The sequence below is a fragment of the Lethenteron reissneri genome, chromosome 17, assembly GCF_015708825.2.
Source record: "Lethenteron reissneri isolate LAM-NWPU_2019-01 chromosome 17, ASM1570882v1, whole genome shotgun sequence".
In the NCBI taxonomy this organism is placed as follows: Eukaryota; Metazoa; Chordata; class Hyperoartia; order Petromyzontiformes; family Petromyzontidae; genus Lethenteron; species Lethenteron reissneri.
In genome coordinates, this window is record NC_083795.1 from 6,092,756 (window position 1) to 6,111,865 (window position 19,110).

Below are 19,110 nucleotides of genomic sequence, written 5' to 3' on the forward strand. Positions count from 1 at the left end.
TTCTTACACAGCAAGGCACGATGCTGACATTTGATCACAATCCCTTTTTTAACGCACACACTGAACTAAAAACGTATTTTATGCATTGGTCTGTATTCCCACGTTGATTTATAAAGTTTTTAAATAATATTATTCACGTTGAGAAACTTTTACAGATTCATAGATGGTCTTTCAAGGTCCCTAAAAATGAAATTACCCAAAAACACAAGACAAGTGGATATTGTGTATCGAGTCCAAGGGGAAAAGCTCCACCACGATTGCAATATAACATGTCTGGCTGTGCAGCAGAATGTTGTAAGAATATTAACCCATTTACAAAACATGCATATTTTTCATCCCAAACTTTTTCCCCAAATTAGTGGCAGTATACATCCGTAAAACGCAAATGTAGTGCGTGCGCGCCCCATTGGCAGGACCCACGTGTGTCGTGTGTGAGACTGCTCTCCTTACACACCGCCGAGCATTTCCCATAATCAACGTAAGCCAGCGACATAGTGCGTCTCATAGAATCCGAGGAGCGCGAGTTGTGACACGCACATCCGAGGGGAGCGTCAGCAGAGGGGTTAAACGTCGCGGGGATGCGTGTTTGTGACGCGTCCATTACAGTGGTTCGATCCTCAGCGTGGACCTCCATGTGGCACGCACGGGGTGGTACTGGCTACAGCTTTAAAAGATTTGATGAACGAATGAATGTACGCGTTTATTCGTTTTCAAACGTGCGGGTACCTTGGAGTACTTCTGGACCTGGTCGCCAATGTAAATCTTGCGGAAGTGCTCGAAGCAACTGAGGATGGCTAGTTCGAGTTTCTCGTTGCCAGCCTGTGCCAGCCGTGAGTCCGTGAGGTTCATGAGCTGCAGCACCCTGTGGAGAGAGAGCAGCGTCGGTGATATGCAAACAGACAGAGCAACCACGGGGGCACATCCTCTCACCAGGGCATGAGGTCAAAATAATTATCAAAAGAGCTCCTGACTTTTAAATGATTTCGCATGCAAATTCGGCATTGCGACGCAGCAGTCATCCTGGCCATGAGTGAAAATAAGAAGCCCTGCTTTTTAACTGCATGTACCTCAAAACATATTGTATAAACAACAAATATTTTAATAAACAAAATAAAAACGTGTGATACAAAAAACTTTGGTTCATTGTAAACATTTTAAGCACTTAGGATGACAATTTACAATAACATCATGAATATAATTGTTTCTTTTTATTTTCATTCTTATTTTATTTCTATTACCGAAAGAACCAATAATAAGTCTACATTATAGACTGCCTGTACGCTCACTCAGGTTAAGAACCAGGCTACATTCTACATTACAGACTGCCAGTACGCTCACCGAGGATAATAACCAGGTTACAGTCTACATTATAGACTACCAGTACAATCACCAATCTTAATAACCAGGCTACAGTCTACATTATAGACTGCCAGTACACTCACTCCGATTAAGAACCAGGCTAGAGTCTACATTTGTGTTTTTTTGTGTTTTTATTATTTTTATTTTATTTTTATTCACTTTTAAAAATTATTTTTCTATCTACGTGATTTTACCGAAAGAACCAAAGAATACTTTAAAAAATATATATTATTTAAAAGGATTATATTTATTCCAGAATTATGGAAATAATAATACAATTATTTAGAGTCCTTAGTCAATCCACTGCTAGATGCAGAGTTTTCTTTTACCATACTTCACCTCTCTAGTCAGTGGCAGTTGGTGAAGAGGGGGGGGGGGGGGTTCCCAGGATCGGCTCATTTACCACTCGCCACCTAATCGAAATTAGCTCACCGATTTTATGGCACAGTGCGCTAACCATCTACCACCAAAACTATGCACTCATATTGCAGGAATTAACTTGGACACACGCAGCACGTAAATGTTGACCTTTGCTATTTTTGCTCTGCACTGTGTGTGGCTCAAATGTACCATGGTATTATTTATGAAACAAACAAGGCATGAAGGAGCCTTCCAGTTTGCCTGCGTACTTCACCGCACGCCCTCTAAGCAGAATGTAGTCTGTTTATTAAAGCAACGCGAGCGAGCAGAAATACAGAGTTTAATTCCCAACAGAGCACTTGCCCACAAATCTAAAAAAGTAAAACGTGACATTAACTTACACTTAAAGTACATTCTCTAGAGTATATCGCTTTTGAAATTTCATCAAGCGAGATACAGTTGGCGTAGAAAACCTTCAGGGCATATATCAAAACATTGAGCTGATAAACATTATTAAGTGATGAGGTGCAATAAAATAGCCAAGATGAGAAAGTGGTGACTGTTACCAGGAAAAACGAAAAATGATCGCTCCTGCAAAAAAAATACACTGCCCAGTGGATGGAGGAGGCTGATATTCTCCTGACAGGGAGAATCAGCAAGGAAAATGAAAGTTCTTTAAAAATCAGCCCATTCCACATCCATAATGGCCTTTCTGTCAACAGAAGCCGCTAAAAGCCTCCAGCATATTTCAGAACCGCCAAACTGCTAAGAGCCGTGATGGACGCACAAATCAGGCAAGAGCTCAGCGGGACGGGAAGGAGGAGTCGATGAAAAGGTGTCGTCAAGCCCGCATATGCCAAAGGGAACCCCGAAAAACAAAACATACAAACAGACCGCGGCGGAACGCAGCAAGACTGTGAATTAATGAAAGGCTCGCTCAAAGCATTTTCATAATACGCAGTAAGTCATTTTAATTTGATAAATACGATTCCGGATTGCATCTAATATAGAATTCAGTTACTAAATTAAATTGTCCTAAAATTGTTTTAAATTGCCGACAGCTTATTTACAGGGAAGGCGATGTATTTTCACTTGTCGCACGCTTTTACCGCGGTTGCGTTTATCGCCGTTCGTTGTTTGTACGCTTCGAGAGGCAATTCCTGTCAAAAAGTCTCTGCTACGCAGAGGTCAAATTACCAAAGTGTCTCTGCCTACTTAGCAAGCGTGTCAAATTTCAATCTCCGTTTGTGCGAAAAGTACCCACTTGAATTTTAACGCTAGAATATAACTTTGGTACCTGTAAAAGTCTGCATGAAACACTGGATGTAGTCCACAACTCCAAAAACGCAGAGCTCGCCTGCACAATACTGCAGCAGCCAACACATATTGGATGCTTTTTTGCGTTGTCAAAAGCATAATCTACACACCGCAAAACTTGAATTCCCATTCTTCATACTTGTCTGCCATCTTGTCATTAGCAAGGATTCATACATTATTCAGGTAACTGTATTTACGTTATTTTTCTGTAGGTTTCACCAATATCTGGATTTTTAATTAAAATTACTAAAACAAGCGTTTGTAATAGAGTAGACAGAGGAAATAAATAAATAACTGACAAAATCGTCACCATATATTGCACAAACGTCATTTTCTTTTAGTAAATGCGAATATTTTATTTTAATAACCTCTATAATGTTCCACCATGTGACGGTGATAATAAAAATCCTAAACCTCTCTCTCAAGTACTAAACACGATGGCCAGTGTTGCCCAATAGTCGCAGAAACAACGTGGCCTACAGCACCCCCTAAAGGATACAACATCATTAAACCATTCGCTCAACCCAAAACAATCACCTGAAAAGCAGCACGACAGGGTGGACAATGGGGTTTGCCTGATACAAACGCATTCAACACTGAATTACCCAGGGTAATTGGGGGAGGATAGTGCTAAACGTTTGCAAATTAAACCATTTCCTTACACAGAAAGGGGATAGAAAGCACCATGCGCCATCTGTTTTTATTTCTTCCTACGGAAATCGGTTTACTTGCCGACATGTCTGCTGTCACATGTGAACCGAATCACTAAACCTCAATGAGGAGCAGCTGATAATTAAACTACCAACGCACATGTAAACATACTTTTTTTCGCAAACACGGTTAATCCCAACTTGGATAATCGAGAGTTTACTGTGCCGAAAGTGAACAGGGATCGCGCATGAACAAAAGTAACAAAAGTGACAAAAGGAAAGCAGTGCGCGATCAGATCAGGTATTAATTAAAATAAAAAAAATTGTTACCAGGTAAGGCCCACTGAACAAAGTGACCTGGCCACATATGATAGCTCAACTAAGTGACTTAACATGTGGAAATTTACAGCAGCCAAACACATGTTTCTAAATGTGGAGGGAAAAAACCGAAGGACCCAGAGAAAATTCTACGCGACCACGGGGAGAACATGCAAACTTCAAATATACAGGCGTCAGCGTTGGGATCGAACCCATAACCGCCTGCATACCAGGCAAGGTAGTTAACATCTCGCCACAGTGGCATCATCGATCCTAGGATGCTTGCGAGTCTGCTCTAACGGCATGTGGTGGCGGCGAGGCGCACAGGCTGTGCACGTACCGACAAATAAGCTCTCCATCCATGGCGTCATGCTCGTCCGTGCTGGCGAAAGATACCCGCCCCCCGATCACCGCTCCAATCATGTATACCAGCCACGTCAGGCGGCCTGTCAACAGGTGTCGAAGAAACAGAAAAATCACCAAATTAAACGCTGAAAATCCATAAAATGGGCGCATTTGTACAAAGATTGATCTGTTAATGTACGCATACATTGATAGGTTGATCTGGCAGAGGCTGTAGCTGTTATAGGATACATTTGGCTTATGTGGCTGCGGCCGTATAGTCCTTTGTCAATATTCTGCTGGAAGAGGGGGTCTCCCTCGTCCAGCAGAATATTACTCGTGGAGAGTAATTTGACAACACTTCACCACACTGGTCATTGCGGGTTGGTGAATGTGGGCAGCATAGATGTCGGAGCATAGCACAGCGCAATTTTGCCGCACTGCCCCCTGATCCCCTCAACGACACCCCACAGCAGCCTAGAAGACCTGTTGAACGCATGATGGTCGCACATCCAAGCACTATCCAGACTCAACCCTGCTTAGCTTCCGGAATCTTATGGAATTGGGTACATTCCAGTGATGTGATCATTGAAAATCTATCAATGTAAGGGTTGAAATTGAGCATGCAATAATTCAACTCCCTCGGAATCATGATTCAATTTAAGAATCAATTTGTTTTTCCTACATGGCATCTCGTTTGGTCTTTCTCAGCCATACCATTAGCATAAGTGTAAAATTTGCCTGATAATATAATGAACATACAACTTGGAATAAGCACCTAATTTGGATGTGGATATTTGTTGTAATTGAGGGGGGTGTTTCTTGGAAAAACGTGATAACCCACACAAGCTCATTGTCCAGTAAGTAGGGCTTTGTTGAGGGCAGGCTGATAAAGTGGATGCAGAAAGGCGACCGTTACGTTAATTGTGCGGCCAATTGTATAGCCATCATTACGTGTTAAGTGTGGCAGGTCTAGATGTGGGGAGCAAAGATGCTGCCACACTTAACACTGTTAGTGTTACGTTAGTGTTAAGTGTGTTGGTGTTAAGTGTGGCAGTGAAACCAAAGTGGGGGTTGCTTTAAAAAGTTGGTTGTCAAGATTTTGCAGGACACAACTCAACTCATGAATTGTTACATACCTAGTTAAAATATCACTTGAAATATAAACGAAGGAAAACAGAGGGACAAGGGCCTTGGTTCTAGGACCTATTTTTTGCCAATTGTTCCATCTACGCTCCAAAGTAACCTTTGATGTGTTTCCACCTCCCCGTAACATACAAAAAGACTTAGCTCAATGCCAGCTTTTAAAATGTTAAACATTAAGATATAAAATTCATGCACCTGCTCATTAAATACACGAACAACCCTAAGTCCAGGATCATATCAATAACTGACCCTCCGAAAAACAAACGTGAAAAGCACACAAACGACACTGTAAAGTGCATTTACTTAGCTTAGACTGTGACCTTTCTGTACTGTGCCTAACAGCCAGACCTTGGTTTAAGTGCAATTTGCACCGAATTGTAATTACAGTGTACTTGTAAAATCCACTAACAAAGTTCCTTTAATTACAATTGACTGCGGCCCTGCTATGAGCAAAACCAATTGCTCAAATAGGCTCATGCCTGAAAAAAACAAAAAACGCCCCGCAAGTACCTTCTTGAACGGCGATTTCCATGGGCTGTCCAGGGGAGGAGCGAAGCGTCTCCTGGTAGGCTTGCGCCGACTGATCGAAGAGCTGCACCAACAGCGCACAGGTCTTCTCGTACTCACAGCGCCCGATCGTGCTCAGCTGCTCCAGCTGCTGCATGATCAGCCCCGTGTCATCCAGCGGGTCCTCCAGCCCATCCCTGGTGCGCGCCCACACACGCACAGCAGCACACATTCACACGTGGACGGATGCAAGAACTATGACTAACATTCCACATTTTCATGGCAAGTAACTTGGACAAGTGCTGTTAATAAACACTTAATACGTGCAGCATTGCACAAAAGGCAAAGTGAGGAAACTATACACACCGGGCCAATTTGTTATCCCAAGTGTTGATGTTGAAGTGGCCAGGTGGCTCAGCGGTCACGGCATTGGGCCAGCACTTCTGAGGTTCTGGGTCTGAACCCCAAAGTTTGGGATTTTGACAAAACTTCAGCTCAGAGAATTGAAAAAAATATTTTTACTCCCATACTATGAAAATTTCTCAATAGCTGGGCATGTGGGTAATTCAGTGTCCCCTCCCCATGTTGTGTAGATAAAAAAGGTCATCTGAAGACATCTCGGAATTAATTATGCGATATCTCTTTCCACAGGTTATTCTCCGAGACACGGAGATGCGAACCACTAGAAAAATCTCACGATATACATGACTCCGATAAAACATTTACAGCAAAATTGACAAAGCTTCCAAAACAAAAACTAACACTGCAAGAACGACGAAGAGCACCTTAGGATGACGTGCACGGACTCGAGGCGTGACGTGATGTATGCCTTGGTGACCTCTGGCGTATACGTCTCCAGCATGTGTGGCTCCGTAGCCTTCACATAGGGCACCGACGCCGCCAGCCGTTGCCACAGGCTCAGCAGGTAGTGCACGCTGTTTGGTGCAAACGCCCAGTGCTACGGGGGTGGGAACCAGCAGGAGGCAAAGTGGATTCGTGCCGGTACAGCACGCATGGCAATGTCATCCTCGCAGCGGCTTCGGCATAACTATCGAAAGATGGTTACCACATAGCGCGCTTTCGGATGCGCTTCTGTGGCCGTCTGGAACGCTCTTCCTACCGATATTAGGAGGCCACTGGAGCTATGCACTTTTAAATCTAGATTTAAAACTAATTTCTTTAGGACTGCTTTTTGTGTTAAGTTTGTTGTCCTTCCCCGATTAGCACAGATGGCTATGCAAGGTGCAAAGGAAGTTCAACATACATGCATACATAGGAGCGGCAAGTCTTTTGCTGAGAGGAAAGCACCCGAACCACAACACCGAGCAATCGCTAAATGTGTAATTTGTCTTGGGAAAAAAATTCAATAAGGGATTTAAACCGGGAAGGCAGTTTGGATCGAATGACAAACACAAAACATTCACAAGAGAGTGATAATGCAGAGCAATCAGTTTTACGAAGTTATGCATATAAATGAGTGTTTTTCAGTTGGGAATAAAATGTCACTATTGTAGAAATTCATACACATTTAAAAGTGACTATAAAAGCAATGTTTTCTTTATAAAATGAAACATCGTACCCTTCATAAACGGAGCATTGCCAGGTTTCATTTAAATATTAACATTTTAAATGGTCCATTTTAAAAACCATTCAAAACAATAAATTGCTCGATAATGCTGATAGAAATTCCACATTCAAATTCATTCCATCACATTAAAGGAACATATTTCATGTGCTAGTTATAGTGATATTTCATATAATTTAAGCAACAAGGTCAAACAACTATTCAAAAAGGAGATGAGGGGGTTTTTACCGTTCTTAAATTAACTTCTTAAAATATATATATCACTGCAAAAGGCCGTGTAAAATCAAGACAATCGTTCAAAATGAAAAAACAACATTCAAAACAATCATAACATTTCAGCTTTACATTTTTTCAGTTTCATCATTTTAAAACTACATATCCAAACCGTACATGACAAAAAAAATTCATCTTATAGCCCCTTAGGTCCCATTAAAGCACGGGAGACAGACTGCATTTTAAACCGAGGTTCAGTTGATCCCCCCCCCCCTTCCTAACGACATATCGATCGCGCAGACACTTCAAGTGTAACTCGGTAACTGGCCGTGCCTTTAAAATCAATAGTGCGAGAGGGACCTCGTGCTGGCAGATTTTTGCATCCGACACCGCCGTATGGACCATGACAGGCACTCAGGCGTCTGCCGAGGGTCCCTAAGCATTAGAGGGCTCGGCACCCGGCTAATGCCGTTAGCGTGACTCCCGGGCGAGGCGCGCTTTCGCAAGCGTGCGCGCCGACGCCTCCTGCAGCAGCGTTCTGGCTGTGGCGGCGGCAAGGGCTGGGGAAAGCCACCAGTGGGACGACGGATATTAGCCGGAGCAATATTGCGATGCCGTTAGTGGAAGCATTTTTAAAATATATGACGGCGCGCATGATCATTATCGTTATTCCTCGCGCCGACGGTGCTTAAGCGATCCGTGAAAACGGAAGGGCGGTTACAATTAGATTGTAGCCGATGCATCATTGCAGATGAAAAAAATGCAATATTGGCATTACAGGCTGTGCTATGGATATGCATCTTTTAATTTAAAAAATATGCAGATAACACTGATAGAAAGATGCAGAGTGCATTATCGGCATTAGAGACACTCGAATATCAATTAGATTGTTTTTATATACAGCAGAACAAAAAGTGAAAAGTATCAGCTCGCGGCTTAGCCAATAAAAGGACCTGCCGCGTGTGTGCGTAATGCACATCACGCGGTCATATTTTCACGTGTAAAATAACTACTCGGCAGCACCCCCAACATTGCAGCAGTGCACTAGCATGTGGCTTGGCGATTGTGAATACAATCTTTACTGCCGTGAGCAAAGGACAAGCCGTAAAATCACGGCATTTTTGTCAGACAGCATGATTCCTTCTTCTGGCGCTCGAAAAGAAATGTTGCCCCCTTCTGCTTCTTTGCTGCAATAGCTCGCCCTTGCAGCCACCCACTACCTACCTAAAGCTTCGTCAAGCATGGGGCTAGATATGTAAATATTCAGCAAATTATGAAATTAGCGTCGCCAATCTTACAAACTGTCTAGTTGAAGTTGAGCAGCATGAGTTTATTGGAGAATTAAGTAGCTATATTAGATAGAGGTGCCAACATCAGTCAGCTACTCAGTGGGAGGTGAGACAAAATGTGCTCCCTTCACCAAGCCGCACTGAGCAACATGGCAAATTATGGTCAAATCCCCTCCCCGCCCGCCACCACTCCACCCATGCCCAACAACATGTAAACCACGACCTCACCAACCATGGTGTCGGATGGCTGGGTGAAGGGGCAGGTGGTGTTTAGAACCACTGGCTAATATATTGCAGGATCGTGAGAGGCAATGGCAGCTTTGGAAGGCCTTCATCTAAAAGTGGATTGATCATGTATATGGAAATATTATAATAATATATCTCTTAAATCACAGATTACTATTAACCCCCATGAATGAAAACATCTGTGCAATCCATCCACCTGGATGTAAAACATGTACATACACGGCATCATTATGTGTTTGCTACGTATGTGTCGAGTGACACCTTGAGGACACCTATCAGGGCAAACGAGTTGTTGCAACTCAAGGGATTTTGCAGGTGAAATAATTTAATTCAAGAAAAATAAATCCCACCGGGCATGGAACATTTGAACCCATGGAGGCACTCGGATGCGGCACCACCACACTTCAGTCAAGGGTTCGTGACGGTGCATGGTACGGTACCTGCAGGCTTGTAACGGTAAAGTTGGCGATCAGGCGGATTACGTCTGGGTAGCTCTCCACTCTCACCAGCTCGCCCAGCTGGTAGTTGCTCTTTAGCCTGGCAAGCAGCCGACAAAACTCGTGGTAGTTGTTTGGATCTGAAAGGCTCTGCGGAATAAATAGTGAAAAAATTTAATAATAATAATAATAAAGTAGGTTGGAAAAATATATAAAATAAACCTATATGCGAACTGAACCTATATGAGAATAAGATAACAGCATTTTCAGGGATGTAACTTAAGTGTACAAATGCATGGAAGGTTGACAAAAATAACTCAAAAGCAATGAGGTCAGTGAGTATATTTCAATTTTGTTCAATTTCACGAGACAAGGGGATCCAATTAGATCTCTCGGAGAACAGTGCAACTTTTTTTGTTAACAAACGGTCCACGTAAGCGAATATCACAGGGCTACCTCCGAGGTCCTTCTCCAGTGACTTCTGTTGCAGACAGTTGGGGACAGCACTTTCCATCCCACCCTTCAACCAGCAGTAAAGTTTGTCCCACAACAGTCAAACCAATATTTTTTAAGTCTCACTGCTGTCAAATGCCAAAATACATTTTCCGTAATGTTTTTTTTTTGGTGCAGTCACCAGAGACCTGACTGCGACCATATACGTGCTCCACTTGAGAATCCGGTTTAATCATAGGATACGGCCTGGATTCAAACCCTGGGCTTCAGCATTGACACCTCAGCTATCGACTTCCGAGCCGCACAGCCACCTCTCACCTGTGGGCTCTCGAGGATTCGCTTGACCCCGTCCACCAGATGTGACAAGAACTTGGCCCTCTCCGTGTTGTTGAATAGCGACCGCCGTACCGATGCCACTTGCACCAGGCAGGACAGCACCTGTGCGAACAGGAGACCAAAGCAGAGCAGACATTTAGAAAACAGCCGCCTCAATGCGCAGCAAGGTTGGCTATGTACGGCACGAAAGAAGTTCAACATACATACATACCATGTCTACATTAAGAGAGTCTGTCTATCCATAGAAGAAATTCTCAGGGCAGGTTAAATAAACAGGTATAATGCTCACAAGTTGTGATAGATCATGCTGGTTGATTTACAGCTGCTAGTCACTCTCCGACACACGTGCGCACACACACACCTGAGAAGCATAGATTGACCATTCAAACATTGGCAATGCAAAAATCCATCCACAGGGTGCTTACCAGTGGTGACAGTGTGGGAGGCAGGGAGCAGTACAGATCGAAGAAGAGCTGGAGAGTGGCCACATCCAGGAAGGCTGATGGTGAAACACACATGTCGTCAGCAGAGACGCACTACAATCCTTCCTACAGCATACACTTTAATCCGTACCACAAATCGACAAAGATAATTATTGCACTGCCCGATTCTTTCTGAATCCCAACACAAAGAATTATACTCACTTTGTAACCCAAGGTCTTATATAACTGAAAGAAAAAATATTAATATGACCCGTCTGGGGTGTAAACCTGATTACTACACTTGAATAAGATACGTGTTACCCCCATTTCAAAGTAGATCCTGTGGAACTGAAACAACACTCTTGCTCAGTCAGACTCAACTGTAATTTAAACAAGTTTCCCACTGATATATAATTGAAGTGGCTTGCTCTATTCGAGTAAACGGTTCTTGGGAATCTTTTATATTAAAGACAAATTTAAAATTGTAATTATTGGCTTCAGCAGTAGATGAACAGCTTTGGGGCTATCCTTTCCTATTTCATCCACCATATAAAATGTCATTAAGAGATAATCTTTCATATTCAGCATGTCAATGCTGCATTGCCTATGACCAAATCACCCGCAATGCAGCAAATGACGTTAGATATCATAAAATAAGCAGATTGGGTCCTGAATAGTTCTTAAACGGGTGACCATCATCCCCAACAGGCTGTGGGGGGCTATGTGGTGGGCAGATGGCAGTGCAGAAAATTCCATTGTTTTACTGTATTCTCATGCTTCCCGCCTTCACCCACATGCACTGATCATCATAAAGTATGGTCGAATAACCCCCATGATCCGCACGGCATTAGAACGATTTAATATTAGGCCCATTATATTCTAGAACAGCCGCGGTCTCTGCACGATTCGTTTGAAGCCTGGGGTGCGCAGTCGACGTGCGCTCATGTGTCGGCTCACGGCACCTGATCTCCAGCTGGTGGGGATCTGCACTGTGCACAGGTCTTCGAAGGACTCGTCACTGGAGGCTCCGATAAAGTCAAAGTTGAGGCAGTTGTAGGTGAGTTTAAGGAGATGGAGTAGCAGCCCATGCTGCCGCTCGTCGCTCAGATCTAGGTTCTTGCCCGATGCCTGTGGAGCACAAAGACAAAGATCCCCCGTATAGCCATTAAAACGACTGTTGGGGCAAGTGCTGTTAAGTGAGCACCAATGAAGCTGCCCGATAGATCACAACAGCCGCCATTCGCCAATAAGTGATGGTGATGTCACTACGGCACTTGTGCCAGGCCAGGTGCACTTTGCTAAAACTTTACACGGGGGTTAAATCTGTATCTACAGTGTAAGCCATATAAAACAGCGGCAGCATAAATTAGCCTTCATATTAATCAAATCTAAAGATATTGCCAGTTTTATGTAAGCAGCAAATGTGTTTTGTTAAAATGTTAATCTGCTCTCTGCAAGGCTGACGTAACGTGTTTACATTGTAAGTAAACTTGCTGCTGCTGCTATTTGCACAGCAACTTTTGTTTGCTCAACACTACAACAATCATCGAAAGTACTTTTGCTTGAGTGTGCTGCTCACGTGAAATAAAATCGAAGTCAATGAGCCACTAACTTCCACTTAAAGCCATTCTCATTTATCTATTTTTTACGGAGACGTTAACCACCACCGTTAAAGTTACAAAAAGCACTTTCACACAGCGATTTATTAATGTCGGCCAGAATTAAAACTGGGCAGTGTCGAGAACTGTGGCAGGGAAGTGCTTAACAGCAGTTAAAATTTTGATGAAGAGATCATTTTAAGTGTTAATATGTTACATTTATGAGTTTTATTCTTTCAAATCCATTCTGTCAGTAGAATAGTGTTCACCAATTCTGAAACATTTAAAAGTTTGGTTATTGCATTAAGGCTTCATCTGTACTGACTGGCTTTGTGAAGTATGGTCAAATAACCACCATGACCAACACCGCATGGGTGGAGGGGGGGAGACTTCATCCAGCAGTGGATTAACAAAGGGCACTAATTTATGGCAATATGCAAAATAGGAAATACAATTTTTTTCTTAATTACACTTTTTCATTCCATTTTTGCCAATTGTCAATATTATTAAAGGTTACACACATTTACTACTCACAACTGGCACCGTGGAAACAATGGCATTAATAACTACTCATCATCGTCCTCAGCCATTATCTATGGCTGGATGAAGGCTTCCCCATGTTCTTGCCATGCCTCGTGGCCGTGTGATGCCACAATCCATGTTGCTTCTTGAAAACTAGCCTTTTGCCTGTCCAAGGACGGGTGTATTGCAGTAAATTTGAAACTTGCAAGCGAAAAGCAGACCGCGGCGTGATATTCATTGCATCAATTCGTGTGCAATTTGTAAGGGCGCGGTGACACGGACCTATTTCATTTTAAAGGTTATAATCCCTTGTTCATCATGACGTCCTTTTTACTTCTATGTCTCAACAGCGTTACGGAGATCGCGTGACGTGAGGGTTCTGCTTTTGTAGTGAGGGTTGTAAGCTGACGCCGAGGAGGGGGGAGGGGCAGTGACGTCACCTGCTCATGATTATTAATGAGGCGCTGGTCACCGTGGAGTGACGTCACGAGCGTTACACACTGACATTCTTGGCTCATAGTAGGTACGATAATAATGGGGGGGATGTCCATTTGGATGACGTCACCTGCTCATGAATATTAATGTAGAGGGCTGGTCGATGTGGAGTGACGTCACGAGCGTTAAGGGTGATTATAGTAGGTATGAGCTGATCTCATTACTCCAGCTCGACGGTGTTCATCTGCTCAGGCATTTCCCCCCTTCTTTGCCGTTCTGGCACCAGTCTTACATATTAACCACGTGCCCTGCCCAAAGCCACTTCTCTCAATTCAATACAATGTCTAATTTGCATGAGTTCTCTGATTATATTAGCACTGCCCGTGCATTTGCACGCGATCCACGGTTCGAATAGATGGTGGGGGGCGGGGGGTGGGGCTTAATGTTGTGGTATGCTGTGGTGTCATCATGCAGATGTGCACGGTGACGTCACCACCAAAGACAAAGATCTCGCGTATAGCTTTATCAGACTGTTGGTATAAGTGCTGTTAGCGAGCATATATGAAGGCCAGAACGGCACACGAGGGGGTGGGTGGCCAGCTTCACGCCCGGCCACCTTTGAGTCTCTAGTGGCGATGTTCACACACCACACCAGGTACTCATTTGAAGCTGAGTCGACTTAGGGGAGGCCCAGGACCGGTTCAGATAATCGTCTCTGGTGTTGGCCGTGAGCGGGAATCGCCAGGTTCGTAGCGCAGCATGCTCACCGCTACACCACCGCTTCCCACGATGTCACCACAATGCATTTGCCCACCCTTGTGCTCGCCAGCCAGCAAAACTTTATATAATAGTGTGATACACGTGTTTATTTTTGTTTCTAGTTCCCAGCATGCATCTATCTGCGTCTTTGTGGACTGTTTAGCTTTTGTTTGGATATGCATTCTAGAGTATAGTTCGGAGTAAAGTCAGCATTTTCAGTGATTTGTGATTTTTTTTTCATAATTACCAAAAATTATTAAGACCAGAACCAGAATAATAATGGTGCTGTGTATACCTGTTTTCATCAATGCACACCAAATAAAAACATATAGCAGGTATTATGCTACATGTTTTAATAAACCTGTAGTGTAATCAAGGTCCGTTTAAACATCTGCTATTGCACACAGTATAAAAGAAGAGCAATTCGAATGTTTGTATGTTTTAGAACCTAATTGATTTTTACTGTTTGCAGTTCAAATTTAAATACAATAAACCTGCCAGATTACTGCACGTTATTGTTCTCGGCAAGTATGTAATTTTCTGTCACTCAAGTTCATGTTCTGTTATGAACACTTATCAAGCTATGGATGACAATCAAATTGCTTGTTTGGATATGCATTCTGTATATGTAGATATGTGAGTAACACAAGCAGTAAAACACTTTAATTAGAAATGTTAACTATAAAAGTAACATTATATTTTGAGCAAATATTATTTAATGCCTTATTAAAGACTTTCACAGCAAGGTTAAAAGAGATTACGCATAAGTTATGTTCGTCTGTAATGGAGGGTGGGGGTGAGTGGCTGCGGTTTGGACTCTCATAAAGATGATCCAATATTAATGAAACATTATTATAAAGTTGCCCTGTAATTAGGAACTATCCCAACTGAAATATAGCCAAATTGATTAAGAATCGCAATATATTAAAACATGCAAATACATACTGCCCTAACAGCAACCTGTCAGCTTCCTTCAATGTTAAATCAAATCCTTCCCAAGACAAAATAATGTTGGCATTCATTACATAATTCAGGCAGAGCCATGTTTCCTAACTTGTTTAAACATTCATTAGGTGTATTTTGCTACTAATTTTACCAGCAGCAGCAGCAACTGCAGCAGCAGCAGAAACTGCAGCAGCAGCAACTGCAGCAGCAGCAGTAACTGCAGCTCCCTTTGATGCTGTTAATCCTGCATAATGCACATGCATATGCAGTACTAATCACATTCCTGCATTTCCCATAAATATGCTAAATTCCTTTTGATATGCAAATTCCTTTGTCAATGCGCCCAGCTTATATATATGCTCCAAGCTCGTGTGCTGTTTCATTCAGACTCTGTCGCCTCGACGGACCTGGTTTTCACCTGAGGACGGCTGCTTGCGTTGTGGCCGAAACGTCGTGAGAATTGTTTTATTATGTTTTATTTTTATTATTTTATTACTTCCCTTCTACGTGACTTTACCGAAAGAACCAAGAAGAGGGCAGCAGAGTTGGGCTCAAGGTAAATATGAGAAAAACGAATAAGTTATGTTCATCAAGTTCACGAAATGATGGAATACATCGGTTTCAGGGAGAATGGAAAACACATCGCGGTACATATACCTAGAAACACGGCAAAATTGAGTCTTCCGCCGTTGCCGATCATTGCTACAACGCGGTGGGCTCTCATGATATTGTTTTCTCCGAGACTAAGGTGCTCTGCAAACCCTCTGGCTACCATCAAAGGTTTGTACACGAAGCCATTCAGATATACAAACAGACATAATTTCAACCGTGATGATGGGTACAAACTTAGTAATCATTGGAAAGATGTTATCAACCATGCAAAAAAGATTTAACTACACATTTTTGGACCATCTTATCTGACAGGCACTATTTTACTCTGCCGAGTGTTAACATCCCCAGCGTTTAACAGTACTCTCCTTTTTCGTATTTAATTAATTTACCCACCCAGCAGCATAACAAAAGGCGGCTTAATCGTATTTAATTATTTTACCCACCCAGCAGCATAACAAAAGGCGGCTTAATCCTAGCTGGCTTATCTACATATGCCATCTATATTACAAAGGCTCAGTTCCAGCAGCAGTACTGACCATCTCACAACTCCTCCTCTCCCGCGGCCCTTCCTGGTTCCTCCCCCCTTAACCAGTATATAAGGTCGTACCTCTTGGGACTTCTCTCCACTTGATACAGATTTTTTGCTGTGACAGTTTCACCTGAAGACGGAAGCTTGTGATGCCTCCGAAACGTCGTGATTTTATTGTTGTTATTTTTTATTAATTTTAATTTCATTTTTTACCTACGTGACTTTACCGAAAGAACTAAGAGTAAGTATACCTAGGGTAGTTATTGAAGGAGAACCAGGACTAACATGATGAAACAAAGGAAGTAGACAAGTGTAGGTTGGAGTGCATTTGAAAAAACTCAAAACATAAAGCAACACACCAATGTGAGGAAAGAAAAAATATATCAATAATTGCATTTCACCTGCCACGGAACTAGAGACATTGACAAAAACTCAAACATGAGCAAAGAAGCGTGGAGAAATGCATGCTTTAAATTACAAGTGAGAGACAGAAAGAGGAGCATGCAGATCAGAGATAAAATGCACATTAGACATCTTGATAATTGTAAAGAAAAGTATGTGGGTCCGAGCAGGACATGTCACGAGAAGGAATGGTGCCCGACAGTCAATGCTGATGGAGGGAAAGTAAAAGCAGATGGAGCAATTAAATACATGTGTGCAAAAGATGCTCGGTGGATAATTGCATCGGTAGCACGGGAAGGCCTTCATCCCCCAGTGGAAAGGTCGTGGCTGATGATTAACCAAATGTTGACTACCATAGCTTGAACAACTTTCCTATTAAACAAATAAAAGTGAAAGGGGTATCACCAACATGTAAACACCAGTCACTCACCTCTCTGAGCAGTGTGCAGGAGAGGGTGAAAATTTCATACAACGAAACGTCTCGAAACGAAGATGCAATTTTACGATGTTTCGTTATTGGTCGCGTTGTGTCCGCCTACAGAAAGAAAAACAATTAGGCTGAACAAATTTCCAATCACTCAATTTATGAAATATTCTATTGCAAATAAAACCGTTAACCAAGAGCATCATTACGTACTTGATTCATCTCGCTGACCAGTTCCGAAAGGATCATCGCTCCAATCATGCAGTGTTCTACACTGCCCTGTAACCAAGAAAAACATTTCTTTAAAACATTTTGATACATGCTGGTTCACGCACCACACACTCAAAAACGAAGCAGTTTGTAAATGCAGAACAACACACTGGGCATGCAACGAAAGTAAGGCGTTGTCTGCAGGAGGGCATCCCGGCTGCCCCATAAATTCCGCTCGGTCACCTGCAGGAATTTGGTGACGTCGGTGATGACGTTTCGCACAACGAACTCGTCCTTGTCGCAGTCGAACCAGCCCAGCTTAGTAATACGCGCGTACAGCTGGATGAGCGCCTGCGTCACGAAGGAGACAAGCTTGGGCCGCGACGCCAGGTACGACAGCACGTAGTTTCCTGCCACGCACAGCCAATGGGAGAGAGACGTCAGCGCCTTGAGACGATGCAATGGGCACGCGCAGTATTGTACACGTGTGTGTACAAAAAGTGTACATGTACGGCTTCATTGTCAGGGCCTCCCAACAGCCATGCACATCGTGAGGGTTATTTTACCATATTTCACCACACCCATATACAGGCTGCTGAAGGCTTGGAACATACTTTCATACAACAATGGAATTTGCTGCATTGCCCTCCACTGAAAAAGTAGCCCAGCAGCAGCCTACAACACCTGTTTTTTGTGCATGACTGTCACCCATCCAAGCTCTATGCAGGCTCGAACCTGCTTAGCTTCTCAGCTTAAAGAATAAATGGCATGTATTTGTTCAAGGAGAATTGGAAACCCAATATATTAGGAGCATGAAATCAAAATGTTAAAACAAATGTAAAGTCAGTAACATTTTAAGCAAATTCAAGATGTTATACAATTGGGTTATGCTACATACCACAATGTTAACTTTCAGGTTGACTTCAACTTACATCTATGAATAATAAATATTACAAAAGAACAACACTGACTTAAATCCACTGTGTTAATTTTTAACGTGAACTTAGCTTTTGGGGAAAGTCCAACATACTATGTAAGGTGTGAAAGTACAACATGCAAACATTCTCTGCACAGGTTTTAAGCAACATAACTCGCAGTTAGAACTTCTACGTCTACTTACGAATGTCGACTCTCTGTTCCAGGGGAAGGGGATTGTTTGTTCGCGAGATCAACTTGGAGAGACATGTAGCTGCGAGTAACTGGGCATATGAAGACTGGAGGAAAAAACACAAACACAAAAGCAAATCATTTAAACAGATAGAACAAAAAAAGGAATCAATACTTAGACACTTCATTTATTATCAAAAAATTTGCAACTCACGACCTCCGCTCTACACCAAGGCCCAGGTCCGTCACTGCTGGGTGTCATTCCTCTGTAGCAGCCCCCACCATCTGGAACGCCACCCCCACTGCACATTCACAGCAGCGTTTAATCTACACCGGCTTTTAAGAGACACTTAAAGGCCCAAGCGACATTGAGTTTGTCTCAAGAGTCAAGGACGCTTGTGTCTATCAAATATTGTGCATTTTATAAACTGCATTAACACATTCCTGCGGAGGGAGCTGGTAGGAACGTTGGGTTGCTCGGTCAATGGCCAGGGTCAACGGCGGCGTTGTGTATTCCGCAAATATGCCCGACTGTGAGGGCGGGCACAAGCCGGCGTGAGTAGGTTAAACGTTGAGTTTTATAAGGG

At 42.9% G+C, this 19,110-nt stretch overlaps 1 protein-coding gene across 3 annotated transcripts in view; it reads right to left on the bottom strand.

Moving 5' to 3' along the window:
* Window positions 1–19,110, bottom strand: part of XPO7 (exportin 7) — an 86,853-nt gene that overhangs the window by 62,529 nt on the left and 5,214 nt on the right. For all 3 annotated transcript variants that reach the window (XM_061552931.1, XM_061552929.1, XM_061552930.1), the window contains exons 3-14: window positions 18,537–18,630; window positions 17,660–17,826; window positions 17,420–17,485; window positions 17,213–17,317; window positions 11,943–12,108; window positions 10,984–11,057; window positions 10,541–10,660; window positions 9,773–9,919; window positions 6,785–6,957; window positions 6,003–6,196; window positions 4,345–4,450; window positions 727–862 (exon numbers count right to left, since the gene is read on the bottom strand). In XM_061552931.1, the coding sequence (XP_061408915.1) occupies window positions 727–862; window positions 4,345–4,450; window positions 6,003–6,196; window positions 6,785–6,957; window positions 9,773–9,919; window positions 10,541–10,660; window positions 10,984–11,057; window positions 11,943–12,108; window positions 17,213–17,317; window positions 17,420–17,485; window positions 17,660–17,826; window positions 18,537–18,630 (1,548 nt within the window). The remainder of the gene's footprint in view (window positions 1–726; window positions 863–4,344; window positions 4,451–6,002; window positions 6,197–6,784; window positions 6,958–9,772; window positions 9,920–10,540; window positions 10,661–10,983; window positions 11,058–11,942; window positions 12,109–17,212; window positions 17,318–17,419; window positions 17,486–17,659; window positions 17,827–18,536; window positions 18,631–19,110) is intronic.